The sequence below is a fragment of the Pleurodeles waltl genome, chromosome 12 (genome assembly GCF_031143425.1).
Source record: "Pleurodeles waltl isolate 20211129_DDA chromosome 12, aPleWal1.hap1.20221129, whole genome shotgun sequence".
NCBI lineage: Eukaryota > Metazoa > Chordata > Amphibia > Caudata > Salamandridae > Pleurodeles > Pleurodeles waltl.
Genome location: NC_090451.1, coordinates 680,753,282 through 680,780,238, shown reverse-complemented (window position 1 = coordinate 680,780,238; position 26,957 = coordinate 680,753,282). Strand labels below are relative to the sequence as shown.

The 26,957-nt window shown below is 47.6% G+C and overlaps 1 protein-coding gene across 10 annotated transcripts in view; it reads left to right on the top strand.

Annotated features, from left to right (window-relative positions):
- Window positions 1-26,957, top strand: part of CHD3 (chromodomain helicase DNA binding protein 3) — a 1,503,198-nt gene that overhangs the window by 1,307,422 nt on the left and 168,819 nt on the right. For all 10 annotated transcript variants that reach the window (XM_069218663.1, XM_069218665.1, XM_069218664.1 and 7 more), the window contains one exon: window positions 26,669-26,864. In XM_069218663.1, the coding sequence (XP_069074764.1) occupies window positions 26,669-26,864 (196 nt within the window). The remainder of the gene's footprint in view (window positions 1-26,668; window positions 26,865-26,957) is intronic.

The window sequence follows — 26,957 nt, the reverse complement described above, 5'->3', positions numbered from 1 at the left end:
AGTGAAATAGTCTGATTGATGTGAAAATCTGACACCACCTTCGCTAAGAATGATGGATGAGTTCGTAGAACCACTCTATTCTCGTGGAAGACTGTGTATGGTTCTTTGGAGGACAAAGCCTGAATTTCACTGACCCTCCTCGCGGAAGTAATGGCTACCAGAAAAGCTGTCTTCCACGTAAGGTGTTGCAAAGAGGCTTTGTGTATAGGTTCGAAAGGAGGGCCCATAAGGTTCGATAGTACTATGTTCAGCTCCCATGGAGGGGAGGGTTTCCGAATGGGTGGAAAAACTTTTTTCAAACCTTCTAAGAAATCCTTGACTACTGGTCTTGTAAAAAAGGATTCCTGAGAAGGTGACTTACGATAGGCTGTAATGGCAGATAAATGTACCTTAATAGATGACACTTGCAGACCCGATTCTGCCAAATGGAGTAGGTAAGACAGTATGACCTCCTCCTGAGCCAGTATAGGATTCTGACCTTGCTGACAACACCATATGTAGAACCTCTTCCACTTGAACGCGTAAGAACGCCACGGGGAAAGGTCGTCTGGACTCTAGAGACTCTGAAGCCCTAGGTGCCCATACTGCAGGAATTCAGGAGCCATGCCATCAAGCTCACAGAGGGAAGGTTGGGATGAAGTATCCTGCCTCCCAGCCTGCAAAGGAGATCCAGTCTGCACGGCAGCCTCCTGTGAGGCTGTTCCCTATGAAGGAGTGCAGAGCAGTGTAGCCCATAGGCTGCCATTAGTAATGAAGAAAAAGGAGACTATGCCTTTAAGAGCAGCCAGTACTCCAGTATCCCATCATGCCTAGAGAGAGGCAGTCACCTCAGTTCTTTTTTCTGGCTCCTGCTGACAGGACCCTGGAGCATTGAGCTCGACCTATTTAGGTTAATCTCTTCAAAAATAGAGAAACACTTTGAGTAAAAACAACTTTACGCGACGTCTTTTGACTTTCTCTCTTGAATTTTGAATTTTTCTGACAAGAATTGAGGCATTTTTACACAAAAATGACTTCCTTATTCGACAAATGTCCAAAATGTAGCAGAAAAAGGCCAAAAGAGACCCTCACGAGGTCTGCATCATTTGTCTGCCGTCTACACACATACCTGCCTCCTGTAACATCTGCAAGACATTTTCCAGGCACACACTGCGTGACAGAAGGAAGATTCACCTTCAAGGGAGAGCAGAGAGAGGATGCCAAGGAACCAGTGGGACTTCTGAGCGAGGGGAAGGTCCGTCTTCCACCAGAGCTCATACCTCAGCCTCCAGTGGACGTGGAAGGTCTGAGAGGCGTTCTTCAGGTCGAAAACGCTTTCGGTCCGAGAGGAGGTACGGCGCCGACATGCTCGCCGTCGAAGTCCGGCTTGATGACGTATAGGCTTCGCCGTTCGACGTCAAGGCACCGCACGATGTTGAAGACTCCACTACACACGACGTCGAGGAGCAGATCGACGTCGTTGGAATCGACGTCGAGAAGGAAACGTAGACGTCATGTGTTGACGTCGAGATCCCGCACAACGTCAACGTCGAGACGTAGAGGAAGATTGACATCAAGGGGCCCATCGACGTCGAGGAGACACAAACGAAGGAGAATACTTTAACAGATTCACCCCCACCTCGGTCCTCGCCGGTCGATGATATTAACACTTTTCATGAAGTGCTGGTCTGAGGTGTGTCAAAACTTAACATTCCGATGGTTGCCCCTTCACCATCTACATTGGTCATATTTGTGACTCTCCAACAGCGTACAGCCGCCAGACCTTTGCTACCTCTATTACATGGCCTCTTAGAGCCTGCTATGGAAGTCTTCCTCACGCCGGCTACAACAAGACCTGCACCATCTAGACTACAGAAAAAGTATCGTCCTCCTGAACAAGATCCTGTGTTTTTGCGTTCCGACCCTCCACCTGATTCAGTGGTTATATTGGCGGCTCGCAAAGCTCACGCTACCTCTCCGTCTTCCACCTCTCCCCTGGATAAAGAGAGTAAAAGACTAGATTCAACAGGCCGTAAAGTCTGCAGTTCGGCCGCATCCTCCATGAAAACAGCAAGCGCAACAGCCCTTTTGGGCTGATACGATAGGTCCTTGTGGGATTCCATATTACAGTTTGCAGAGCATCTCCCGAGAGATCATAGAGAGGATTTCTTAGAAATAGCTAAGGAGGGTGCTATGGTCTCCAATCAGATCATCAGTGCAGCGGCAGACGCGTCTTTACTCTCAGCGCATTCATATTGTCATGGGGTGACACTAAGGAGACATTCATGGCTGCGGCTTACTGGCTTACTTCACTGAAGCCGGATGCTCAGCAACGCATTATAAACCTGCCATTTTCAGGCTCCACTCTATTGGGATCCCATGCAAATGATGAAATGGCAAGGATGAAGGCTGAGGTGGACACATTAAAAGCAGTGGGTCTTGACAAGCCTAGGGAACAACAAAGGTCCTTCCGACCTTTCCAACGCCGCTACACCATGCAGAGGGTTCAAACCCCTCAATAGGCCCCTACAAGACCTCACCAGCAGTACCAACAACCTTATCAGCCTCAACGTAAAGCACAGAGAGGGCGATCGACCCATCAGTCCAATCAGGGTTCCCGACAACCTACAGCTTCAAAACCCTGAGAATTTCCTCCCCCCAACTTCGTTAACCACTCCAGTGGGGGGAAGCGTCACCAATTGCCTGGTAGAGTGGCAAAGAATTACAACAGACGCTTGGGTCAGAATGGATATTGTCTCAGGTTTTCCACACCGCCTCCAACCATTCCACCAAAAACCCTCCACTGCGCACCTCGACCTCTTAAAGGCAGAAGTTTACATCTTCCTCGAAAAGAGAGCAGTGGAATCGGTCCCCCTCAACCAACAGTGGAAGGGCATTTACTCCGAATACATTCTCATCCCTTAAGAAGGACAAGAGAGAGTTCAGACCCATTCTAGACCTCAACATTGGCAACAAATAGGTCCGAAAGGAAAAGTTCAGAATGTTATCCTTACACCAGATATATCTTCAGATTCAGCAAGGGGACTGGCTTTGCTCAGTGGATCTACACGACGCGTATTTTCACATCCCCATTGCGAAGAAGCATCGGAAATTCCTGAGGTTTGTTGTGCGTCAAGATCACTTCCAATACACTGTCCTACCATTCGGTCTCAGGTCAGCACCCAGAACCTTTTCCCATATATTGACGACTGGCTAATCAAAGCATCCACCTATGTAGAAGCCAAACGGAATTTCCAGATGACCTGCGATCTCCTGTATTGGCTAGGTCTTCATGTCAACTTTCACAAGTCAACGACAGTTCCTGTCCAGAAGTTATATTACAAATGTCGGGCTTTCCGATCAATGCATCACCCAACAGTGCGCACAGTCTCCTCACTTCTCGGCTCCATGGCCTCCCGCATATTTCTGACACCCAATGCTTGCCTCCACATGCGACCGCTTCAGGAATGCCTGGAGGACCAATGGAATCAACTGTCGGGGAACTGGTAAGACCAAATTAGTCTGTCCACCCACGCAATCAGATATCTAACTTGGTAGTGTTCTCCAGCCAATCTCCTAAAGGGGATGCCATTCCGTCCACAGTCTCCAGCACAGACTATTGTGACAGATGCCTCTCTCCTCGGATGGGGAGCTCATATGGATCATCTGCAAATACAAGGTTGATGGTCTCCCAAGGAATCATTAAACCACATCAATCTCCTTGAGCTACGGGCGGTGCACCTAGCTCTCAAGGCCTTTCTCCCCTCAATCACCACCGACAACTTGCTGGTACAGACAGACAATACCACCACTATGTACTATCTGAACAATCAAGGGGGCACCAGATCCAGAGTCTTGTCTCAAGAGGCCCAGACAATATGGCACTGGCTCCTAGCCAGGAAATTAAACATAGTGGCAGCCCACCTTCCAGGGGTTCAGAATGTGCAAGCGGATGCCCTCAGCAGAGTTCTAGAAGAGAACCACGAGTGGGTGCTCAACGAAGACATTACTCGAGACATCTTCCGTTTGTGGGGTACACCTTCTATCGACCTCTTCGCCACAGAAGGAAACAGGAAATGCTGCGCCTTCGCCGCCAGGTTTTACCACCCAGAATCGCTGGGGAATGCTCTGTGGATAGACTGGTCCAACAAATTTCTGTACGCCTTTCCACCAATTCCACCAATCCCAACAGTCCTCCTCAAACTCTCGATGACGTCAACCACAATGATCCTCATTGCACCAGAAAGGCCGAGACAGTGGTGGTTCCCGGATCTCCTTCACCGATCACTCCGTCCACATCTCAGGCTACCCTGCAGACCAGACCTCCTGACGAAGTTCGGAGGACAAATGAGACACCCTAATCTCTCCTCCTTGAATTTGGGAGCATGGCTCCTGAGTTAGTCCAGTATGGACATCTAAACCTTCCTCAGGATTGTATCGAAATCCTAAAGGAGGCGAAGCGTCCATCTACCCATTCGGCATATTCCTTCAAGTGGAAAAGGTTCTGCTTCTGGTGTTCTTCTAAGGGGATAGACCCTACATCTTGCAAGGAAGATGTCATTCTACCATACCTGTTACGTTTGGCACGATCTGGCCTGCAACTTTCTTCAATAAAAGTTCATTTGGCAGCTTTGAGTGCTTATAGGAAAACTCCTTTGCAAACCTCTTTCTTTAGGATTCCAGTCATCAAATATTTCCTAGAGGGGTTAAAGAAGGTCTTTCCTCCAGTTAGGTGCCCTTCCCCACCATGGGAACTTAATGTGGTCCTTTCACGTCTAATGCAACATCCATTTGAACCCATACACAAGGCATCTCTCCAACACCTAACTTGGAAGACGGCCTTTCTAGTGGAAATCACATCAACAAGAAAGGTTAGCGAGATCCAGGCCCTCTGTACCCACAAGCCTTACACAGTATTTCACTCCTCCAAAGTAGTACTGCAAACACATCCTAAATTTCTGCCCAAGGTTATATCCGACTTTCACATCAATCAGTCGATTTCCTTACCTACTTTCTTTCCAAACCCATCTACCCCAGAAGAGAGCGCTCTCCATTCTTTAGATGGAAAAAGGGTGTTAAAATTTTATCTAGATAAGACTAATTCCCTTCTGAGAACTTCACAACTGTTCATTAATAATGGTACGGTCCGTACCGGTGTAGCCACCTCTAAACAGTCAATATCGAGATGGATAGTCTCCTGTATTTTATTTTGCTATCAACTAGCTAAGAAAACTATACAGGGCAAACCAAAAGCGCATTCCACCAGAGGCAAGTTGGCACCGACTGCTTTATTGAGGAATGTTCCATTAGCAGACATTTGTAGAGCTGCGACTTGGAGATCTGTTCACACCTTTACCAAGCATTATTGCCTTGACTCTGATGCTAGGGCAGATGCTCAAGTAGGACAGGCTTATCTTAGGAACCTCTTTGCTTGAGAGAGTGTTTTCTGAGTATTCTGTCTGCTCCTCCGCGTGTTATGGGATGGGCTTGCTATTCTATTCAACGCTTATGACTATACATGGAAATCCCCTACGAGAGAAGGTATAGTTTCTTACCTGTAACTCCAGTTCTCTCGTAGGGGTATTTCCATGATAGTCATAAGCAACCCTCCCACCTCCCCGGGGGAGCAGACAGATTGCTTAATTAGATTCATCATTATTGTCAGCTAAGAACTGCCTGCAAAAAGAACTGAGGTAACTGCCTCTCTCTCTAGGCATGATGGGATACTGGAGGACTGGCTGCTCTTAAAGGCATAGTCTCCTTTTTCTTCATTACTATTGGAAGCCTATGGGCTGCACTGCTCTGAACTCCTTCATAGGGGTTTTCTAATATAGAAAAGGTTTGTGAAGGAATTTTTCTGAAAAACATATTAATTTGTTCAGGCATTTAAATGCATTTACCTCAAGAACAAACTGGATGAAGAAGTTTGAACACTGTAGCCTTTCCTATAGGCTGCATAGGAACATTCTTAAGTGACTTGGCAGGCCTTTTTGAAGTAAGGCGAACATGGACACTTACGAAGTTATATTGGAAAAAGTGCTCTGGGGTCCCCGCAGATCATGGAAATACCCCTACGAGAGAACTGGAGTTACAGGTAAGAAACAATGGGGGTTATTCTAACTTTGGAGGAGTGTTAATCCATCCCAAAAGTGACGGTAAAGTGACGGATATACCACCAGCCGTATTACGAGTTCCATAGGATATAATGGACTCGTAATACGGCTGGTGGTAAATCCGTCACTTTTCCGTCACTTTTGGGATGGATTACCACCTCCTCCAAAGTTGGAATAATCCCCTATACCTTCTACCACTGAGATAGTATGTTTCATATTCTTCCGAGTTTTGGCCTTCTTATGTCCGTTTAGTCTAAAGGTTTCCAATATCAGAGGGTAACAAATATAGGAATAACAATGAACTGATAAACTAATGTCCCGACGTTTTCTGTAATGCACCAGGATTATATCTGGGTGCATCAATCGTGGTCCTGGACTGCTGGGAGGGTGTATGTACAGAATACTACACCTCCCATGTTGTTCTGAGTGTGGCGCGCGTCAGTGAAGTCAGACGCCATCCTCAGGTAACATAAAAAACAATTGGCAGCTCGCACGCTATCTTCGCCGTACATGGAGGAACAGACTAGGTTGCTGGCGGTATGGGACCCTTGATGAAGTAAGTGTTTTTTCCCACACAGGGAAAAGGGGTCTACATTTAATTTCCCCTTCCATTCAGATCAACTCTACAGAATGAGGAGCTTGGTGGGTGCTGTCATTCACAATGTAGCCATGGGGTGCTTCTCTAAGAGAAAGGTACCCGGGAGCTTATGCAGGGATTAACATTGTTCTTTGCATCATAACGATCACATGAGATGCTTGGTGGAAGCTGTCATTGTTTCATTTAAGTAACAAGCCTATTTTATATAATTTAACAATGCTTTCCGCATCATAAAGATCATATAGGATGCTTGGTGGTAGCTGTCATTTTTATTCAAGTAACAAGCCTATTTCACATCATTTTACCACCACTACATGCTCTAGCACATAACGCCATACCCGTACTGTAGGAAAGTGCCCTCTTTTTGGCATGGTTACCCCCACTATTTGCCTGATGTCATTGTATTTTGACTGTGTTTACTGAGATCCTGCTAACCAGGACCACAGTAACTGTGTTCTTTCCCTCTGGATTTGGTTGTCCCTAGCTTTTAAAACTCCACAATTGGCATACTGATGCCCCCATATAAGTCCCTAAGATATGGTACCTAGGTACCTTAGGAATTGGGGCACCATGGGTTCCTCATGGGCTGCAGCATGTATTATGCCACCCATGAGAGCCCAGACAAAGTGTGTCTGCAGGCCTGCCATTGCAGCCTCTGTGAAAGGGTGTATGCACCCTTTTCACTACAGGTCTCTGCATCAGGTCACTGTAAGTCACCCCCAGTTTTAGGCCCTCCTAGCCCGGAGGGCATGGTGCAAGTACCTGTGTGTGGGGGCACCCCTGCATAAGCAGAAGTGCCCCCACAAACTTTAGCTCCATTTACCTGGGCTTCATGAGTGCAGGGAAGCCATTTTACCTGTGTACTGGACATAGGTCACTACCTATGTCCAGCTACATAACGGTAACTCCGAACCTGGGCATTTATAGTATTAAACATGTCAGAATCATAACCCAATACTGTTACCAGTATTGGTTATGTGATTGCATGCCACTCTGGGGGCTCCTTAGAGGACCCCTAGCTTTGCTCCTACCAGTTTGCAGGGTTTTCCTGGTGGCTCACGCTGCTGCCATCCTACAAATGGGTTTCTGCTCTCTTGCTGCTTGAACAGCTGAAGCCCAGGAAGACAGAACAAATGATTTCCTTTGGAAGAGGGAGGCATCACTCTCTCCCTTTTGGAAATAGGTGTTACATGGCTTGGGAGAGATAGCCTCCCTAAGCCACTGGTATGCTTTGGAGGGCACATTTAGTGCCCTCCTTGCATAAACGAGTCTGCACCTGTTCAGGGACTTTCAGTCCCTGTTCTGGCGCAAAACTGGACAGTGGAAAGGGGAGTTACTACTCCCTTGTCCATCACTACCCCAGGGGTGGTGCCCAGAGCTTCTCCAGGTGGCCACTTGGTTCTGCCATCTTGAATCCAATGTGGGCAGAGGCTTCTGGGAGCATCTGAGTGGCCAGGTCAGCCAGGTGACATCACAGCCCCTTCCTGATAGGTAGTCACCTTGCTAGGTGACCAATTCCCCTCCAGGGCTATTTAGGGTCTCCCTCTTGGGTGGGATTTGACGTGCAAAATTCCAGCAGGACTCCTCAACTTCTGGCCACTGGAACTGCAACTGGACTTAACAGGAACCTACAAACTGCAGCTCCAGCGACAACTTCGCTTTGCAACATTGTTTCTCCAGCTCCATCCAGCAACTGCAACATTTCCCAGGCTGTGCATCTTCTGAGGGTGGCAAGTCTTCAGTCTGCACCAAGAAGCAGAAGGACGACGTCCAGCTGCGTGGATCCTCTCTCCTGCAACACTGCGCGGATCCTGCAACACAAATGGGGGTCCTGATTGGTCCCCTTGGCCCCCTCTACCAGCTGTCGAACTTGGGAGATGGTGAGTCCTTGCCAGTCCTTGCAGGACAGCTACCAAGGCTTGTTGGCTCTTCTTCCGAGGGATCTTCAGGCTCCGTGAAGCCCCAGCCTCTAGCACTCTTCCCTACTGTGGGTGGTCTCCTGCCTGCTGCTCCAGCTATTTGGGACTCCTTTCTAGGTGTGCTGAGTGGGCCTCATTGCGATTCCTGTGCCTGCTGCCTGTGAGTTGCCTGTGGGGGCTGTATCCCCGACTTCTGACTCTTCTCACTGCTGAAGGCCTGTCTTTCTTTATCTTTTCCATAACACCAACAGGAGGCTGCCCTGTATCTAAATTTGCTCAGCGAGATGTAATGACAACTTTGCCTTCCTGATCCAAAGTTTTGGAAGCATGGCTCCTGAGATTGTGCGATACAGACACCTATATTATTTACCTCACAAATGCACGAGCATACTAAGAGAGGCAAAAATACCACCAGCATGGGCAACCTATGCCGTTAAGTGGAAAAACTTCTTTCAAAGGTGTCAATGCCATACTCCTGACCTAGTGACTTTTGCTAAGAGGATGTGCTCATTTCATACCTTCTTTATCTGGCACAGTGAGATATACCCTATGCTTCCATAAATGTTTACCTAGAGGCTATTACAGCATACAGGAAACATCTGAGTCCATACATCTTTTTTCACAATCCTGAATATAAAACACTTTTGGAAGGGGTTCAATAAAACCTATGCTAGACTTGAGCCTTATCCTCAGGCGAGCTGTCTGGTTTTATCAGAATATACAACTCTTCTGTTTGAGCAGTGTCTCACCTTCAAGGTTTATTTTTCTAGTGGCCATTACTTCATCTCAAATAAAAAAATGAGCTTCAGGCCGTCTTTGAGCCCTTCACAGTTTTCCATAAAAATAAGACTGCTATGAGGAAACGTTCCTCTTTCCTACCACAAAGTAGTATCTGAGTTCCTTGCCAGTCAATCTTTATCTTTACCAGTTTTCTTCAGAAATCCAAATGTCTCCTGCAGAAAGGTCTCCTCAATCCTTACCTGTTAGGAGAGGTAGGAGCTTTTATTTAGGCCAAGCAAAAGGTCTAGCTCTTCATGAATTACAGGTGACTTTAAACTTGTTTTGCCATATCAAAACCGTCCATTTCTACATGAATAAGCTTGTGTGTTTCCTTGTCTTATCAATAAGCTAACAAACCTCTACAGGTACAGCAGCAAGACTAAAAAATTACCCTGTGTTGTACTGGTGTACTCAAGCTACTTAGAAGTCACTTCAACCTTCACCAACGATTACTGTCAAAATCCAGATTTTAGAGCAAGTTCAAAACTTGGTCAGACTGCTCTAAGGAATCTCTACCAAAGATGTCCTCTTTCTCAATTAAATCTCTTTTCATTCTTCTTGCAGGACATGGAGAAAGTTTTTTTTTTTTAGCAAGATAACTTTACTGTTCTGTTGTACTTTTATGACTATTATTGAAGGTACTACGATGCGGAATGAAATGGTATTTGCAGCTATAGCTCTGTATCATAGGTATCTTCACTGAAGTCATAAACAACCCTCTCGCCCGCTGGTCTTTCCATTTTGAAAACAACAAGTACTCTCTCTAGATGATTTCTTTAAAAAAGGACTCAGTCAGTGATGCAACTGACACTGCAAGGTATGCTGGGACAGGGAAGTTGCTCTCTCATTTTAGGTGAGTGCCTATTTTAATTTCTCTGTGAATTAAGCCAATCATTCTGAATTCTCCTTCATCTACTGTAAGAAGTTTGCTCTGTATATACTATCTCAAAGTGAGAGATGGTGTGCACAGAGTTCAAGGGTTCCCCTTAGAGGTTGATAGTGGCAAAATTAGATAATACTAATGCTCTATTTTGTGGTAGTGTGGTCGAGCAGTAGGCTTATCAGAGGGTAGTGTTAAGCATTTGTTGTACACACAAAGACAATACATGAGAACACACACTCAAAGACTTAACTCCAGGCCAATAGTTTTTATATAGAAAAATATTATTTTCTTACTTTATTTTAGAAGCACAAGATTCAGAATTTAGGTAAGTACATAAATTGTAAGGTACTTCACACAGGTAAGTATAGATCTTTGATTTAAAACAGTAGTACACACAGTTTTGGTTAAAATGGCAATAAGCTATTTTAAAACAAGACACTGCAAAAATCGACAGTTCCTGGGGGAGGTATGTATTTACTTATAAGTTCAGTCTCCTGGGCATAGGCAGGCCACAGTCGGGGGTTTAAGGCAACCCCAAACCAAAAGGACGAGCAACACAGGACCGGTCAGGTGCAGAGGTCAAAGGAGGGCACAAATAACATAGGTGCCTATGGAGAACAGGGGTGCTCCGGTTCCAGTCTGCTAGCAGGTAAGTACCTGTGTCCTTGGGGGGCAGACCGGGGGGGTTTGTTGAGCACTGGGGGGGGACACAAGCACACAAAACACACCCTCAGCTGCACGGGGCGGCCGGGTGCAGTGTGCCAAGTAGGTGTCAGGTTTTTTATTGAAATCAATGGAGAGACCCTGGGGTCATTCTGGCGATGCAGGCAGGGCACAGGGGGGGCTTCTTGGGCCAGCCACTGACTGTGCTATGATGAGGGCCTTCTGGTGGACACTCCTGCACTGTTAGGTGGTTCATCTTGGTCCTGGGGGCTGCGGTTGCAGTACTTGGTCCAGGCGTTGGGTTCCTTTGTTACCAGGCAGTCGGGGTCAGGGGGAGCCCTGGATCCTCTCTGCAGGCATCGCTGTGGGGGTGCAGGGAGGTCAACTCAGGGTGTCCACGTTGTTGGAGTCACCTAGGAGTCCTCTCTGCGGTTTGGTTGTCCTGAACTCTAGTGGCGTCGGGTACAGAGTGTGAAGACTCGCGCTTCTGGCGGGAAGTTGGAGTCTCTTTAAAGTTGCTTTCTTTGCTGTTATTTCTGGACAGAGCCGCTGTCCTCAGGAGTTCTTGGTCCTTTAGGGGCAGGTCAGTCTTCTGAGTCCTCAGAGGTCGCTGGTCCCGCTGGATGCGTCGCTGTGCAGGTTCTTTGAGTCGGAGGACAGGCCGGGAGGACTGGGGCCAAGTCGGTTGTCGTCTCCATTGTTTGCGGGGCTTTCAGGTCAGCAGTCTTTCTTTCTTCAGGTTGCAGGAATCTGATTTTCTAGATTCAGGGTTGCCCATCAATACTCAATTTAGGGGTGTGTTTAGGTCTGGGGGCAGTAGCCAATGGCTACTTTCCTTGAGGGTGGCTACACCCGCTTTGTGCCTCCTCCCTGAGGGGAGGGTGCACAACCCTGTTCCTGTTGGGGGAATACTCCAAAACAAGATGGAGGATTTCTTAAGGCAGGGGTCACCTCAGCTCAGGACACCTTTGGGGCTGTCCTGACTGGTGGGTGACTCCTCCTTGTTTTTCTCATTATCTCCTCCGGACTTGCCGCCAAAAGTGGGGGCTGTGTCCGGAGGGGCGGGCATCTCCACTAGCTGGGATGCCCTGGGGCGCTGCAACAACAGGCATGAGCATTTGAGGCTCACCGCCAGGTGTTACAGTTCCTGCAGGGGGAGGTGAGAAGCACCTCCACTCAGTGCAGGCTTCGTTCCTGGCCACAGAGTGACAAAGGCACTCACCCCATGTGGTCAGAAACCCGTCTGGTTGTGGCAGGCTGGCATGAACTGGTCAGCGTAACACTAGGAATTGTACTGGTATACAGGGGGCATCTCTAAGATGCCCTCTGTGTGCATTTCCCAATAAATCCCACAACTGGCATCAGTGTGGATTTATTGTGCTGAGAAATTTGATACCAAACTTCCCAGAATTCAGTGTAGCCATTATGGAAATGTGGAGTTCGTAATTGACAGACTCCCAGACCATGTACACTTTATGGCTAGTCTGCATTTACAATGTCTAAGATTTGGCTTAGACACCGTAGGGGCATATTGCTCATGCAACAATGCCCTCACCTGTGGTATAGTGCACCCTGCCTTAGGGCTGTAAGGCCTTCTAGAGGGGTGACTTACCTATGACACATGCAGTGGGATGTGGGCATGGCACTCTGAGGGTAGTGCCATGCCGACGCAGTCATTTTCTCCCCACCAGAACACACAAGCTTTGAGGCAGTGTGCATGTACTGTGTTAGGGGTCCCCAGGGTGGCATAAGACATGCTGCAGCCCCTAGAGAACATCCCTGGCATCAGGGCCCTTGGTTCCAGGGGTACCAGTTACAAGGGACTTATCTGAGTGCTAGGGCTGTGGCAATTGTTGAAGCAAAGGTACAGTTTAGGAAAGAACACTGGTGCTGGGGCCTGGTTAGCAGGGTCCCAGCACACTTTCAATCAAACATTAGCATCAGCAAAGGCAAAATGTTAGGGGGTTATCATGCCAAGGAGGGGCATTTCCTTACACAACCCCCCACCCCAAACGAAAGAGGATGAGACTAACGTTTCCCAAGGGAGTCTTCATTTTCTAAGGGGAAGAACCTGGAAAGGCCATCAGCATTGGCATGGGCAGTCCCAGTTTTGTGTTCCACTACAAAGTCCATTCCCTGTACGGATATGGACCACCTCAACAGTTTAGGGTGTTCTCCTTTCATTTGCATTAGCCATCTGTGGTCAGTTTGAGTACCAAAAAGGTATGGTCTCAACTTCTTCAGGGACCAGACCACAGCAAAGGCCTCCCTCTCAATGGCACTCCAACGCTGCTCCCCGGGGAGTTACCTCCTGCTTATAAAAGCAGCAGGCTGGTCAAGGCCATCATCATTTGTCTGGGACAGGACAGCTCCTATCCCATGTTCAGAGGCATCTGTCTGCACAATGAATTGCTTGGAGTAATCTGGAGCGTTCAAAACTGGTGTTGTGCACATTGCTTGCTTCAGGGTGTCAAAGGACTTTTGACAGTACACTGTCCAGTTAACTTTCTTGGGCATTTTCACGGAGGTAAGTTCTGTGAGGGGTGTCCCTATTGATCCATATCCCTTCCCAAACCTCCTATAGTACCCAGTCAAGCCAAGGAATGCCTTGACTTGAGTCTGGGTTTTTGGAGCTACCCAGTCCAGAATAGTCTGAATCTTGGGTTGGAGTGGCTGAACGTGGCCTCCACCTACAAGGTGTCCCAAGTAAACCACAGTATCCTGCCCTATCTGACATTTAGATGCCTTGATAGAGAGGCCTGCTGCTTGCAGGGCCTGCAAAACCGTCTTCAGGTGGACCAGGTGATCCTGCCAGCTGGAGCTAAAGACAGCAATATCATCAAGATAAGCTGCACTAAAGGACTCCAAGCCAGCAAGGACTTGATTCACCAACCTTTGAAAGGTGGCAGGGGTATTCTTTAAGCCAAAGGGCATCACAGTAAACTGGTAGTGCCCATTAGGTGCAGAGAATGCTGTTTTCTCTTTTGCTCCTGGTGCCATTCCTATTTGCCAGTACCATGCTGTTAAGTCAAATGTACTTAAGTATTTGGCAGCACCCAATTTGTCAATTAACTCATCTGCTCTTGGTATGGGGTGAGCATCTGTCTTGGTGACAAAATTAAGCCCTCTGTAGTCCACACAAAACCTCATCTCTCTCTTGCCATATTTTGTGTGAGGTTTGGGGACCAAGACCACTGGGCTAGCCCAGGGACTGTCATAGTGCTCAATCACTCCCAACTCCAGCATCTTGTGGACTTCCACTTTGATGCTTTCCTTAACTTGATCAGACTGTCTGAATATTTTATTTTTGACAGACATGCTGTCTCCTGTGTCCACATCATTAGTACACAGGTGTGTCTGACCAGGGGTTAGGGACAAGAGCTAAGCAAACTGCTGGAGGACTTGCCAACAGTCATCTTGCTGTTGGCCAGAGAGGGTGCCTAAATAGATCACTGAATCTACTGTGCCATCTTTAGGATCAGTGGAGAGGAGATCAGGGAGAGGTTCACTCTCTGCTTCCTTGTCCTCATCTGTAACCATTAACATGTTCACATCTGCCCTATCATGGAAGAGTTTGAGGCGGTTAACATGGATCACCCTCTTTGTGGTCCTGCTAGTGCGTAGGTCCACCAGGTAGGTGACCTGACTCTTCTTTTCTAGCTGGGTAAGGGCCGCTCCATTTGTACTGAAGTGCCCTGGGAGCCACAGGCTCCAGAGCCCAGACTTTCTGCCCTGGCTGAAACTCAACCATAGGAGCCTTTTGGTCATACCACATCTTCTGGAGTTGTTGGATTGCCTCAAGGTTTTTGCTTGCCTTTTCCATGTCCTCTGCCATCCCACCACATCTTGTTTAGGCTCATGGAGAGGTCTCTCCCAGCCTTCTTTTACAAGAGCTAGTGGTCTCCTAACAGGATGGCGAAACAGAAGTTCAAAGGGGGAAAACCCTACTCCCTTCTGAGGCACCTCTCTGTAGGCGGAAATCAGTCATGGCAAGAGGACATCCCTTCTCCTTTTGAGTTTTTCAGGGAGCCCCATGATCATGCACTTCAATGTCTTGTTAAATCTCTCAACAAGACCATTGGTTTGTGGATGGTATGGTGTGGTGAATTTGTAAGTCACCCCACACTCATTCCACATGTGTTTTAGGTGAGCTGACATGAAGTTGGTACCTATGTCAGAAATTACCTCCTTAGGAAATCCCACTCTGGTAAAAATACCAATGAGTGCTTTGGCTACTGCAGGGGCAGTAGTGGACCTAAGGGGAATTGCTTCAGGGTACCTAGTAGCATGATCCACTACTACTAGGATATACTGATTCCCTGATGCTGTGGGAGGTTCAAGTGGACCCACTATATCCACTCCCCCTCTTTCAAAGGGGACCCCACCACTGGAAGTGGAATGAGGGGGGCCTTTGGATGGCCACCTGTCTTATCACTGGCTTGACAGGTGACACAAGAGGTACAAAACTCCTTTACCTTCTGGGACATATTGGGCCAATAGAAATGGTTGACTAACCTCTCCCATGTCTTGGTTTGTCCCAAATTCCCAGCAAGGGGAATGGCATGGGCTAAGGTCAGAATGAACTCCTAGTGGCACCAGGTTTGGGATCTCTTGCCTCAGTGTAAAGGAGTCCATCTTCCCAATAGACCCTGTGTGTTCCACTGACAATTCCTTTTTCTTGTTCAGCTATTTGCTGTCTTAGGCCTTCAAAGAGGGACACGTTTCTTGCCCCTTGCACAGCTGTTCCCTTGAGGGTCCCCCTCGGCCCAAGAGCTCAACCTGGGAAGGTTCTAGCTCCATGGACTCAGTTCCCTCAGGGGATAGAATTTCTTCCTGAGAAGAGCTCTGTGCTGAGGCTGGTTCCTCAGTCTTCTTTCCTTTTCTCTTGGAAAGTTGGGCCATTATTCCAGACTCCAACACTTCTTTTTCACCCTGAGCCCTGCACTGTGCCCTTGTCTTGACACACAGCAGTTCAGGGATACCCAGAATGGCTGCATTGGTTTTGAGTTTTAGGACTCCAGATAATTTCCAAGCAGACTGTAGCCGGGTATCGGAAACCCCGGCTACATATGAGGAAAATCACCCGTCCGCCGAATGCCCCGGAGGTCCCATAGAGGAGGAACTTATGCCGACTGGAAACCTGGATATCCAGGTTTCCGAGGACATGAAAAGTGTTGTAGGACAATGCGCACAGCGTGTTGTGGAAGAGAAGGACGCCGGCGAGGAGGAGGAGAGCGCGACTAAAGATGCTGGGGACACAGGGAGGACGTGAGGAAAAGCGTTCTGAATACAGAAGAGGTGGAAACCATAAAAACAAGACCCTTGGACTCCGTAGCGATATCAGCGAAGGTGAAGGAGAGTCAGAGAAGCAACAACTCCGCCACGTCCCTGGAGGGGCGTGGCTCCAGCAGGTACGGTCCTGCCTGAGAAACCGACTAAACGCTATAGTGGGAAGGGAGGAGGGTGGAGAGGGTGAGCAGAGGGAGGTTGGGAAGGGATACTTGGGGAAGTGGACACCAAAAAGGGGGAAGCACTAGTCACTACCACGGAGGCAGTTATTTTTAAAGAAGGAAGAAAGTTTTGTTTTCCACCGAAGTGAACAGGGACAGGAACCAATCCACTTTACCAGTTCTTTCTTGTTTCCCTCACGTCTGGAACTCTTCACCAGACCATCACCGTTCACACAGCATCTCTGTCTCTCATTCTCTCTCTCTCTCTCTACACCCTCTTCCCTCACTAACACCATCCCAACAAGTCACCCAGACGTACGACTTACCTTCTTTTCATTCTTTTTTCCCGGTCAACCTGACAGCATCACCACTGAGGGACATATCACCAACCACCGGGAACCCTAGAAAAGAAGAAAACAAAGGAGATAACCAACCCACAAGGATAAACGATAGAGACTGTTTGAAGACACCTGTACACTAAAATAAAACCTCTTGTATCCAATCTTCAGCCTGAGTGTCTCTTTAATCCCTATCGCTATCCCACTGCCACAGTGGTGTCAGAAGGGGGATTTAGAGGTAGCGGTAGGGGACGGAAAGACAAGCAACCCAGAACACCATGGAAGTGAAACCCACACTAGAAGATATGATCCAACAACTTGCAGAAGGCCAGCTTCATCTTCAGATGGTATGGGAGGCACAACAAAGAGAAGCCAAGGAGGATAGAGAGGCTCTCCAAAGTGCCCTCAAAAGTCAGGCTACCATTATTGCAAATAATCAGTTGGTGCACAAGACCGCTTTACAAAACCTAACAGACACCAGTGCCGCCAGTAAGGTTCACCCCAACGTACTGCGTTTGGTACCCCAAAAGTTTCAAGAGGGGGAGGACTCTGATGCTTTCTTTACAAACTTTGAAAGGGTGGCTTCCTCCGCCCAATGGCCCAAAGAGCGATGGGGTCAGTATGTGGCTCCCTTGTTGACAGGTATACTACAAACTGCATATCAGGCAGCCAACCCAGATGGGACCACACCGTACAACGAAATCAAAAAGAGTATCCTGGAACGTGTGGGGCACGACACGGAATACTACCGCATAAGATTCCGCAAGATAAAGTGGGCCCCTTCCGAAGACCCCAGGACACTGTATTATAGGGTCTAGGACCTAGGCCTTAAATGGCTAGGACCCATAGGGACGGAAAGGGAAGACGTCATAAAAGCGGTCCATCTGGAACAGTATTTGGAATCCCTTCCTCCTCTCACACTTAGTTGGATCCGACAACACCCTAAAGTCGATACCACCATGGCAATCGACCTGGCCTGTGCCTACCATCGGTCTACGGAGTTTAAGATTGGGCCCTCCAAAATAACAAGCCCCTCTGCCCGTCCTCAAACAGTAACTGCCCGACCCCTTTTCCGGAAGGTGGTTGAAGACACTTTGTTTTCCAGAGCAGTCGAAAGGCCTACTGTGCAACAACCCCAATGCTATAGCTGTGGTGAATGGGGACACATAACACGGGCATGTCCTCACAAGGAGGACAAGGTAGAACCCATGGAGATCGGGATAACCTGGGGACGTGTCCTCTGTACCGGGAAGGGCAATCCTAGGTATATGCAGGAGACAAGAATCAACGGCAAACTATTAAGGCCCTAGTAGACTTGGGATGTAGCCAGTCAGTCCTCTCAGCCGGTTTGGTTGAATTACCAAACTACCAGCCCCAGCAATGGGTTTCCATATGCTGTATTCATGGAGACAAGAAGGATTACCCCCTAGACTCCGTTCTTCTCGAGTGGGGAGGGAAACACGCTAAGGTTCCAATGGGGATTATGGACCGCCTGGTAGAAGAGTGTATCATAGGTACGGCTACATACATTTTTCTAAACTATTGCAGAAGGTAAAAGCGGGAATCCAATTAGAGTCCTGGTGGGCAGAAGCTCCTTTTTCAGACAACCAGATAGAGAGTGGAAATTGCATTATAAACCGTCACAAAGGGAAAAGAGACGCAAGAAACAACTGTACTGGACCCAAGGGGAGAAAGAGGGCTCAAAGAAGGTACTAGGTACTACCCCATCCCCCTTACCCTCATTCCGTAGCAGTCAGCGGGAAGACCCAACCCTTCAACATGCCTGGAGAGGAGCTAAGATGGAAATTACAGGCGAGGTGGGTCCTTATTTCCTTATATACAGAAACCTCCTATACAGAATCACCAAACATGACAATCACGAAAAGAGACAATTAGTAATACCAGAACCCTACCGAACACAAGTACTCTATCTTGCTCACAATCAACCCGGGGGGGGGGGCATTATGGTAGGGAGAAAACTGAGGAATACTTGTTGCGACGGTTTTATTGGCCGGGAGTTTATGCCCACATCCGGCGGTTTTGTACACAATGTGACCCCGGACCCCAGAGGAAAGTACCATTACAGCCTTTGCGTATAATAGACATCCCCTTCTCCCGAGTTAGAATGGACTTAATAGGCCCCCTCCTCCCATCCCCAAAAGGACACACCTACATACTAGTCCTTGTTGATTATGCCACCAGAGACCCAGAAGCCATACCTCTCACGAGTATGACAACCAAGAATGTGGCCCAGGCCATGATTGTTTTTTTTTCCAAAGTCGGCTTTCCTAATGAAATTCTAACAGATCAGGGTACTCCGTTCATGTCAGCCTTAATGGCTCACATCTGTAAAACATTGGGAGTCAAGCAGCTCAAAACGTCGGTATAACATCCACAAACCGACGGCTTCGTCGAAAGGTATAATCGTACCATAAAATCATTGTTGAGAAAAACCGTCTCGGAATCTGGGCGAGACTGGGATAGGAAGCTCCCTCTGGTGCTATATGCAATAAGGTCCCATGAACTGGCCTCCACGGGCCATAGTCCTTTTGAGTTGGTCTTTGGGCGACAGCCCCGTAGTTTATTAGATATGGCGGCCGAGACATGGGAAGAAGAAGCAGGCGGGCAAAAACCCTTATTAGAGTACATCCAGGAGCTCAGGTCTCAACTGCAGACGGTTTGGGAAGCTGTCCGCAACCACATGGAAAAGGCCCAGGAAAAACAAAAGAATTATTACAATCAGGGAACAAAAACAAGACAACGCCAACCCAACTATAAAGTACTCCTATTACTGCCCAGTTCAGACAATAAGTTATTAGCCAAATGGCAAGGACTATATAAAGTCATGAAACGAGTCCCCCCTGTTACATATCTCATAGAATTATCGCAAAACCCAAAACGAGTACAGATATATCATATTAACTTACTAAAAAAATGGGAGGAACCCACTATTCCTTTGCCACCGGTAGCGACGGGGTTTTTTATAACCCCCGACAAACCCTTGGACATTGAGCTATGTCCCACTACACCAGAGACGTCCTCGAAACGACCCCAGATCAATCCTAACATACAAGGAAACCAACTAAGACAGTTGAATGGTCTTCTAGCCCAACATACCAGGTTTTTTTCAGAAAAGCCTGGTAAGACAACATTAATACAACACCATATCAAACCCCCAGAGGGCCAAACCGTACGACTCCGACCCTATCGTATCCCAGAGGCACGAAAACATCTAATTGAACAGGAAGTAAAAACCATGCTACACATGAAGGTTATAGAACCATCCGTCAGTCCCTGGTGCTCACCGATCGTATTAGTCCCGAAACCAGACGGCTCGATCCGTTTCTGCATTGACTTCCGCCGGTTAAATGCCATATTCCAATTTGATACATATCCCATCCCTGGAGTCGACGATCTACTCGAAAAATTAGGTAAGGCCCGATATATGTCAACCCTTGATCTAACCAAGGGATACTGGCAAATACCACTGGCCCCAGCAGATCGGGAAAAGACGTCTTTCTCGACACCCTCAGGACTCTACCAGTTTACAGTACTACTGTTTGGCCTACATGGTGCCCCTGATACCTTCCAGAGGTTAATGGATCACCTCTTGAGACCCCTCCAACATTGTGCGGCCGCATATTTAGATGATATAGTGGTCTTTAGTGAATCTTGGGAAGAACTCCTCCAACATTTACACAGCGTTTTTCGTATACTAAGCGCAGCGGGCCTTACAGCTAACCCGGCAAAATGTCACCTGGCCCATGACCGTATCTCGGGTACTTCATATGGAGGGGACAACTGCGACCACAGAAAAATAACGTGGAGGCCATGCCGCGGGTCCCGATTCCAACAACCAAAAAAGAGCTCCGTTCCTTCTTGGGTTTAATAGGTTATTACAGACAGTTCATACCCAAATTTTCTACATTGGCAGCACCCCTCACCGACCTTTTGCGGAAAAGTCAACCGTCCAAACTATCGGCTTTAACTCCTGACCAATTATCTAGTTTCCATCACTTAAAATCTCGCCTCATGACTGAACCAGTCTCGCTATGTCCCAACTTTACTAAACCCTTCCACCTACAAACTGAAGCCTCGGACGTAGGGTTAGGTGCGGTACTATCCCAAATATATGACCAAGGACAGAACCACCCTATAGTATTCATAAGTAGAAAGCTGTTACCCCGGGAACGTAATTACCCAGTAATTGAAAGGGAGTGTCTTACTATTAATTGGGCCATAGCCTCTTGGGTCATTCCTTTATCCTATATACCGATCCTGCTCCTCTCACCTGGTTAGCCTCCCACAAGAACACGAACTCTCACATCCTATGGTGGTTCATGGAGCTCCAACCCTTCTCATTTCAGATTTGTCACATCCCAGGAACTCACCAATACACTGCAGACTATCTCTCCCGTTACCCTTGGACCACGGAACTCTATCAGTCCCGTCCTTGGGAAGGGTATCGGAAACCCCAGCTACATTGGGGAAGTGGACACCAAAAAGGGGGGAGCACTAGTCACTACCACGGAGGCAGTTATTTTTAAAGAAGGAAGAAAGTTTTGTTTTCCACTGAGGTGAACAGGGACAGGAACCTATCCACTTTACCAGTTCTTTCTTGTTTCCCTCACGTCTGGAACTCTTCACCAGACCATCAGCGTTCACACCGCATCTCTGTCTGTCTCTCTCACTCTCTCTACACCCTCTTCCCTCACTAACACCATCCCAACAAGTCACCCAGACGTACGACTTACCTTCTTTTCATTCTTTTTTCCCGGTCAACCTGACAACATCACCACCGAGGGACATATCACCAACCACCGGGAACCCTAGAAAAGAAGAAAACAAAGGAGATAACCAACCCACAAGGATAAACGATACTGTATGAAGACACCTGTACACTAAAATAAAACCTCTTGTATCCAATCTTCAACCTGAGTGTCTCTTTAATCCCTATCGCTATCCCACTGCCACACAGACATTCTACATGTATAGCAGAAGAGACTACCACCTGTTTCAGGCCAGTGACCCCTCTTCATTCTAAAGTTACCATTGCCATGGGATGTACTTTAGTCTGATTGTCAGCATTGGTGACTGGATAAGTTTGTCTAGTCAGGTATGTCTTGGGGAACCCAGTTTGTCTGTCACCATAGTGACACTGGCACCTGTATCCCTCAGGCCTTCTACTCTAGTCACATTAATTAAGAGCTGCTGCCTGTATTTTTGCAGGTTAGCCAGCCAGGCAGCAAGTGTGGCTAGGTCCACCCCACCCTCTGAGACTAATGTAGCTTCAATGTGAACCCTGATTTGCTCTGGGCACACTGTTGATCCCACCTGGAGATTGGCTATTCCAGTGCTAACTGGAGTAGTATTTGTTGTGGAACCTTTCTTGGGACAGGTCTTGTCTGCAGTTTGGTGTCCATGCTAGCTACAGCTGCGACACCAGGCCTTTTTGGGATCAACGTTTTTACACTTGTACCCAAATGAGGATTGTGAAGAGGCTTTGGACCCACCCTCCTGTGCAGGTTTTTGGGGCCCTGTAGAAGACTCTTTACTTTTTCCTTTGGATGTCTCAACACTCTTCCCCTGGGGAGGCTTTGTGACCCCTTTCTTTTGGTCACCCCCTGTGGAATTCTTGGTCACCCTTGTCTTGACCCAGTGGTCTGCCTTCTTTCCCAATTCTTGGGGAGAAATTGGACCTAGGTCTACCAGATGCTGATCCAGTTTATCATTGAAACAATTACTTAAAAGGTGTTCATTCATAAACAAGTTATACAGCCCATCATAATCATTTACACCACTGCCATTAATCCAACCATCCAGGGTTTTGACTGAGAAGTCAACAAAATCAACCCAGGTCTGGCTCAAAGATTTTTGACCCCCCTGAACCTAATCCTGTACTCCTCAGTTGAGAATCCAAATCCCTCAATCAGGGTAGCTTTCATGAGGTCATAGGATTCTGCATGTGTACCAGAAAGTGTGAGGAGTCTATCCCTACACTTTCCACTGAACATTTCCCAAAGGAGAGCTCCCCAGTGAGATCTGTTTACTTTTCTGGTTTCAAAAGCCCTCTCAAAAGCTGTGAACCATTTGGTGATGTCATCAACAACTTCATATTTTGTTAAAATCCTTTTAGGGATTTTTAGCATGCCAGTATTTTCTCTGACCCCATTTATGTTGCTGCCTCTATTGATGGGAGCTAACCCCATCTCTTGTCTTTCCCTCTCTATGGCTAGGAGCTGTCTCTCCAAAGCTAATCTTTTGGCCATCCTGGCTACCAGGAAGTCATCTTCATTGAGGCTGCCCTCAATCCTTCCAGAGTTACTGGTCTCCCCTGTGGAAGAACCAGTATCTCTGACTATCACTTGTGGGGTCAGGTTTGAGGGACCCTGGCCTACCTAACTAGGACAGGAGGGAGGGAATCATTCTCGTGGTCACTAGCTTCCCCCTCTGTGTGGTTATCCTCAGAGGGGTGGTCTTTTGCCAAAAGCTCCTGGAGCTTAACTTTGGTAAGGTTTGACCCAGTCTTTATATTTTTTAGTTTACAGAGAGTCCTTAACTCTGACATCCCTAGAAGCAGATAAGGAGTGAGGTTGAGTTCCACCACCATCTCATCTGTGCTAGACATTATCAGTCTAAAAGTTGGGATACTTTTTAAGAATCTAAAAACTACTTCTAGAACTTAAATCAAACTTTTACAAAACTTTTAAACTCTAAAAGAAATGCTAACAGGGACTTACTCCATGCCCTAGCAGTACTTTTAAAAATTTAGAAAAATAGCTCAAATTTCAAAAATCAGTTTCTAATGACAATTTTTGCAATTTAGTCGTGTGATCAGGTATTGGCTGAGTAGTCCAGCAAAAGCAAAGTCTTAAACCCCACCGCTGATCCACCAATGTAGGAAGTTGGCTCTGCATATACTATTTAAATGTAAGAAATAGTGTGCACAGAGTCCAAGGGTTCCCCTCAGAGGTAAGATAGTGGCAAAATTTGATAATTCTAATGATCTATTTTGTGGTAGTGTGGTCGAGCAGTAGGCTTATCAAAGGGTAGTGTTAAGCATTTGTTGTACAAACACAGGCAATAAATGAGGAACACACACTCAAAGACTTACTCCAGGCCAATAGGTTTTTATATAGAAAAATATATTTTCTTAGTTTATTTTAAGGACCACAGGTTCAAGATTTGCAGTAAACACTTTAAATGCAAGGTACTTCACTTAGATACTTTAGGAACTTTGAATAAAAGCAATATCATATACAGTCTTTGTTAAAATGGCAATAAGATATTTTCAAAGTGGACAGTGCAAAAATCAACAGTTCCTGGGGGAGGTAATAAAAGGTTAGTTTGTGGGGTAAGTAAAACACTTACAAGTCTCAGATCTGGGGCATAGGCAGCCCACTGTTGGGGGTTCAAGGTAACCCCAATGTTACCACACCAGCAGCTCAGGGCCGGTCAGGTGCAGAGGTCAAAGAGGTGCCCAAAACACATAGGCGCCTATGGAAAATAGGGGTGCTCCGGTTCTAGTCTGCCAGCAGGTAAGTAACTGCGTCCTCAGGGGGCAGACCAGGGGGGTTTTGTAGAGCACTGGGGGAGACACAGGTAGGCACACAAAACACACCCTCAGCGGCACAGGGACGGCTGGATGCAGTGTGCCAAGTTGGTTTCGGGTTTTGGATTGAAATGAATGGAGGGACCAGGGGGTCGCTCTGGCGATGGTGGCAGGCCACAGGTGGGGCTTCTCGGGCCAGCCACTGACTGGGCTAGGATGAGGGCCGCCTGCTGGTCACTCCTGCACTGGTAGGTGGTTCCTCTCGGTCCTGGGGCAGCGGGTGCAGTGCTTGGTCCAGGCGTCTGGTTCGTTTGTTACCAGGCAGTCGCGATCAGGGGGAGCCTCTGGATCCTCGCTCCAAGTGTCGCTGTGTGGTTGCAGGGAGGTGAAGTCAGGGTGTCCACGTCGTTGGAGTCGCCTGGGAGTCCTCTCTGCAGTGTTGGTTGTCCTGAACTCGAGCAGGGGGTATCGGGTGCAGAGTGTGAAGACTCACGCTTCTGGTAGGAAGTTGGAGTTTCTTTAAAGTTGCTTTCTTTGCTGTTGTTTCTGGACAGAGCCGCTGTCCTCAGGAGGTTCTTGGTCCTTTAGTGCAGGTCAGTCCTCCGAGTCCTCAGAGGTCGCTGGTCCTGCTGGATGCGTTGCTGTGCAGGTTCTTTGAGTCGGGAGACAGGCGGGTAGGGCTGGGGCCAAGTCAGTCGTCATCTCCGTCATCTCTGCAGGGCTTTTAGGTCAGCAGTCCTTCTTCTTTCTTCAGGTTGCAGGAGTCTGATTTCCTAGGTTCAGGGTCGCCCCAAATACTCAATTTAGGGGTGTGTTTAGGTCTGCAGGGCAGTAGCCAATGGCTACTGTCCTGGAGGGTGGCTACACCCTCTTTGTACCTACTCCCTTAGGGGAGGGGGAACATCCCTATTCCTAGTGGGGGAATCCTCCAAAACAAGATGGAGGATTTCTTAAGGCAGGGGTCACCTCAGGGCAACGTAGGGGCTGTCCTGACTGGTGGGTGACTCCTCCTTGTTTTTCTCATTATCTCCTCTGGACTTGCCGCCAAAAGTGGGGGCTCTGTCCGGAGGGGCGGGCATCTCCACTAGCCTGAATGCCCCGAGGCGCTGTAACAACAGGCATGAGCCTTTGAGGCTCACCACCAGGTGTTACAGTTCCTGCAGGGGAGGTGAGAAGCACCTCCAATCCGTACAGGCTTTGTTCCTGGCCACAGAGTGACAAAGGCACTCACCCCATGTGGCCAAAAACCCGTCTGGTTGTGGCTGGCTGGCAGGAACTGGTCAGCCTAACACTAGGAATTGGACTGGTATACAAGGGGCATCTCTAAGATGGCCTCTGTGTGCATTTTTCAATAAATCCCACACTGGCATCAGTGTGGATTTATTGTGCTGAGAAGTTTGATACCAAACTTCCCAGAATTCAGTGTAGCCATTATGGAAATGTGGAGTTCGTAATTGACAGACTCCCAGACCATATACACTTTATGGCTAGTCTGCATTTACAATGTCTAAGATTTGGCTTAGACACTGTAGGGGCATATTGCTCATGCAACTATGCCCTCACCTGTGGTATAGTGCACCCTGCCTTACGGCTGTAAGGCCTGCTAGATGGGTGACTTACCTATGCTACAGGCAGTGGGATGTGGGCATGGCACTCTGAGGGTAGTGCCATGTCGACTTAGGTTTTTTCTCCCCAGCAGCACACACAAGCTGTGAGGCAGTGTGCATGTGCTGAGTGAGGGGTCCCCAGGGTGTCATATCATGCTGCAGCCCTTAGAAACCTTCCCTGGGGTACCAGTTACAAGGACTTATCTGTGTGCCAGGGCTGTGCCAATTGTGGGAACAAAGGTACAGTTTAGGGAAAGAACACTGGTGCTGGGGCCTGGTTAGCAGGATCCCAGCACACTTTCAATCATAACTAGCATCAACAAAAGGTAAACAGTTAGGGGTTAACTATGCCATGAGAGACATTTTCCTACATGTACCTTTTACTGAATTGATGCTTTATTGCAGCAGAATCAAGGTCTCATTTTCTTATGTCACCTTTGAAAAATGACAGCTTTGCACTTCTTATGGATATACATGATATGTTGAAACTGAGTTGTTCCTGAGTCCCCTATATGGAGGCGCGTATATTCTGCATTTATGACTTCTATGACAATACTTGTGATGCAGAATTTAGATTACAAGTAAGTGACATTTCCTTCTTCTGCAGTCCCGCCCATGCTCCCACCATGTATTGCTTAAGTTTTTAGTGATAATTTTGTCAATGTCCCTGTGTTTGAAGAAGGAATGACCAGTATATTAACTGTCCCCCATGGGCATTTGTTAGCAAACACTAGTTTCCTGAGATGGAAGTTCAATTATTCATGCCTCCGTTCCCTAATGCTGCAGCTCCTGGAACAAGCCCTTGTCATTGAGGAGCAGTTGCGCAGAGCTGCATACTTGAACATGACCCAGGATCCTACTCACCCAGCCATGGCTTTGAATGCACGCTTTGCAGAAGTGGAATGCCTCGCTGAGAGCCATCAGCATCTATCCAAGGAATCACTTGCTGGCAACAAGCCGGCCAATGCTGTCTTGCACAAAGGTAAATGCTTAGCCTACGTGCCCCTTTAAGTTTTGCTGTATTTCTTCTTTATTGTTTCCATTTAATCTGATTTACTGTTTCGCAGTCCTTGTT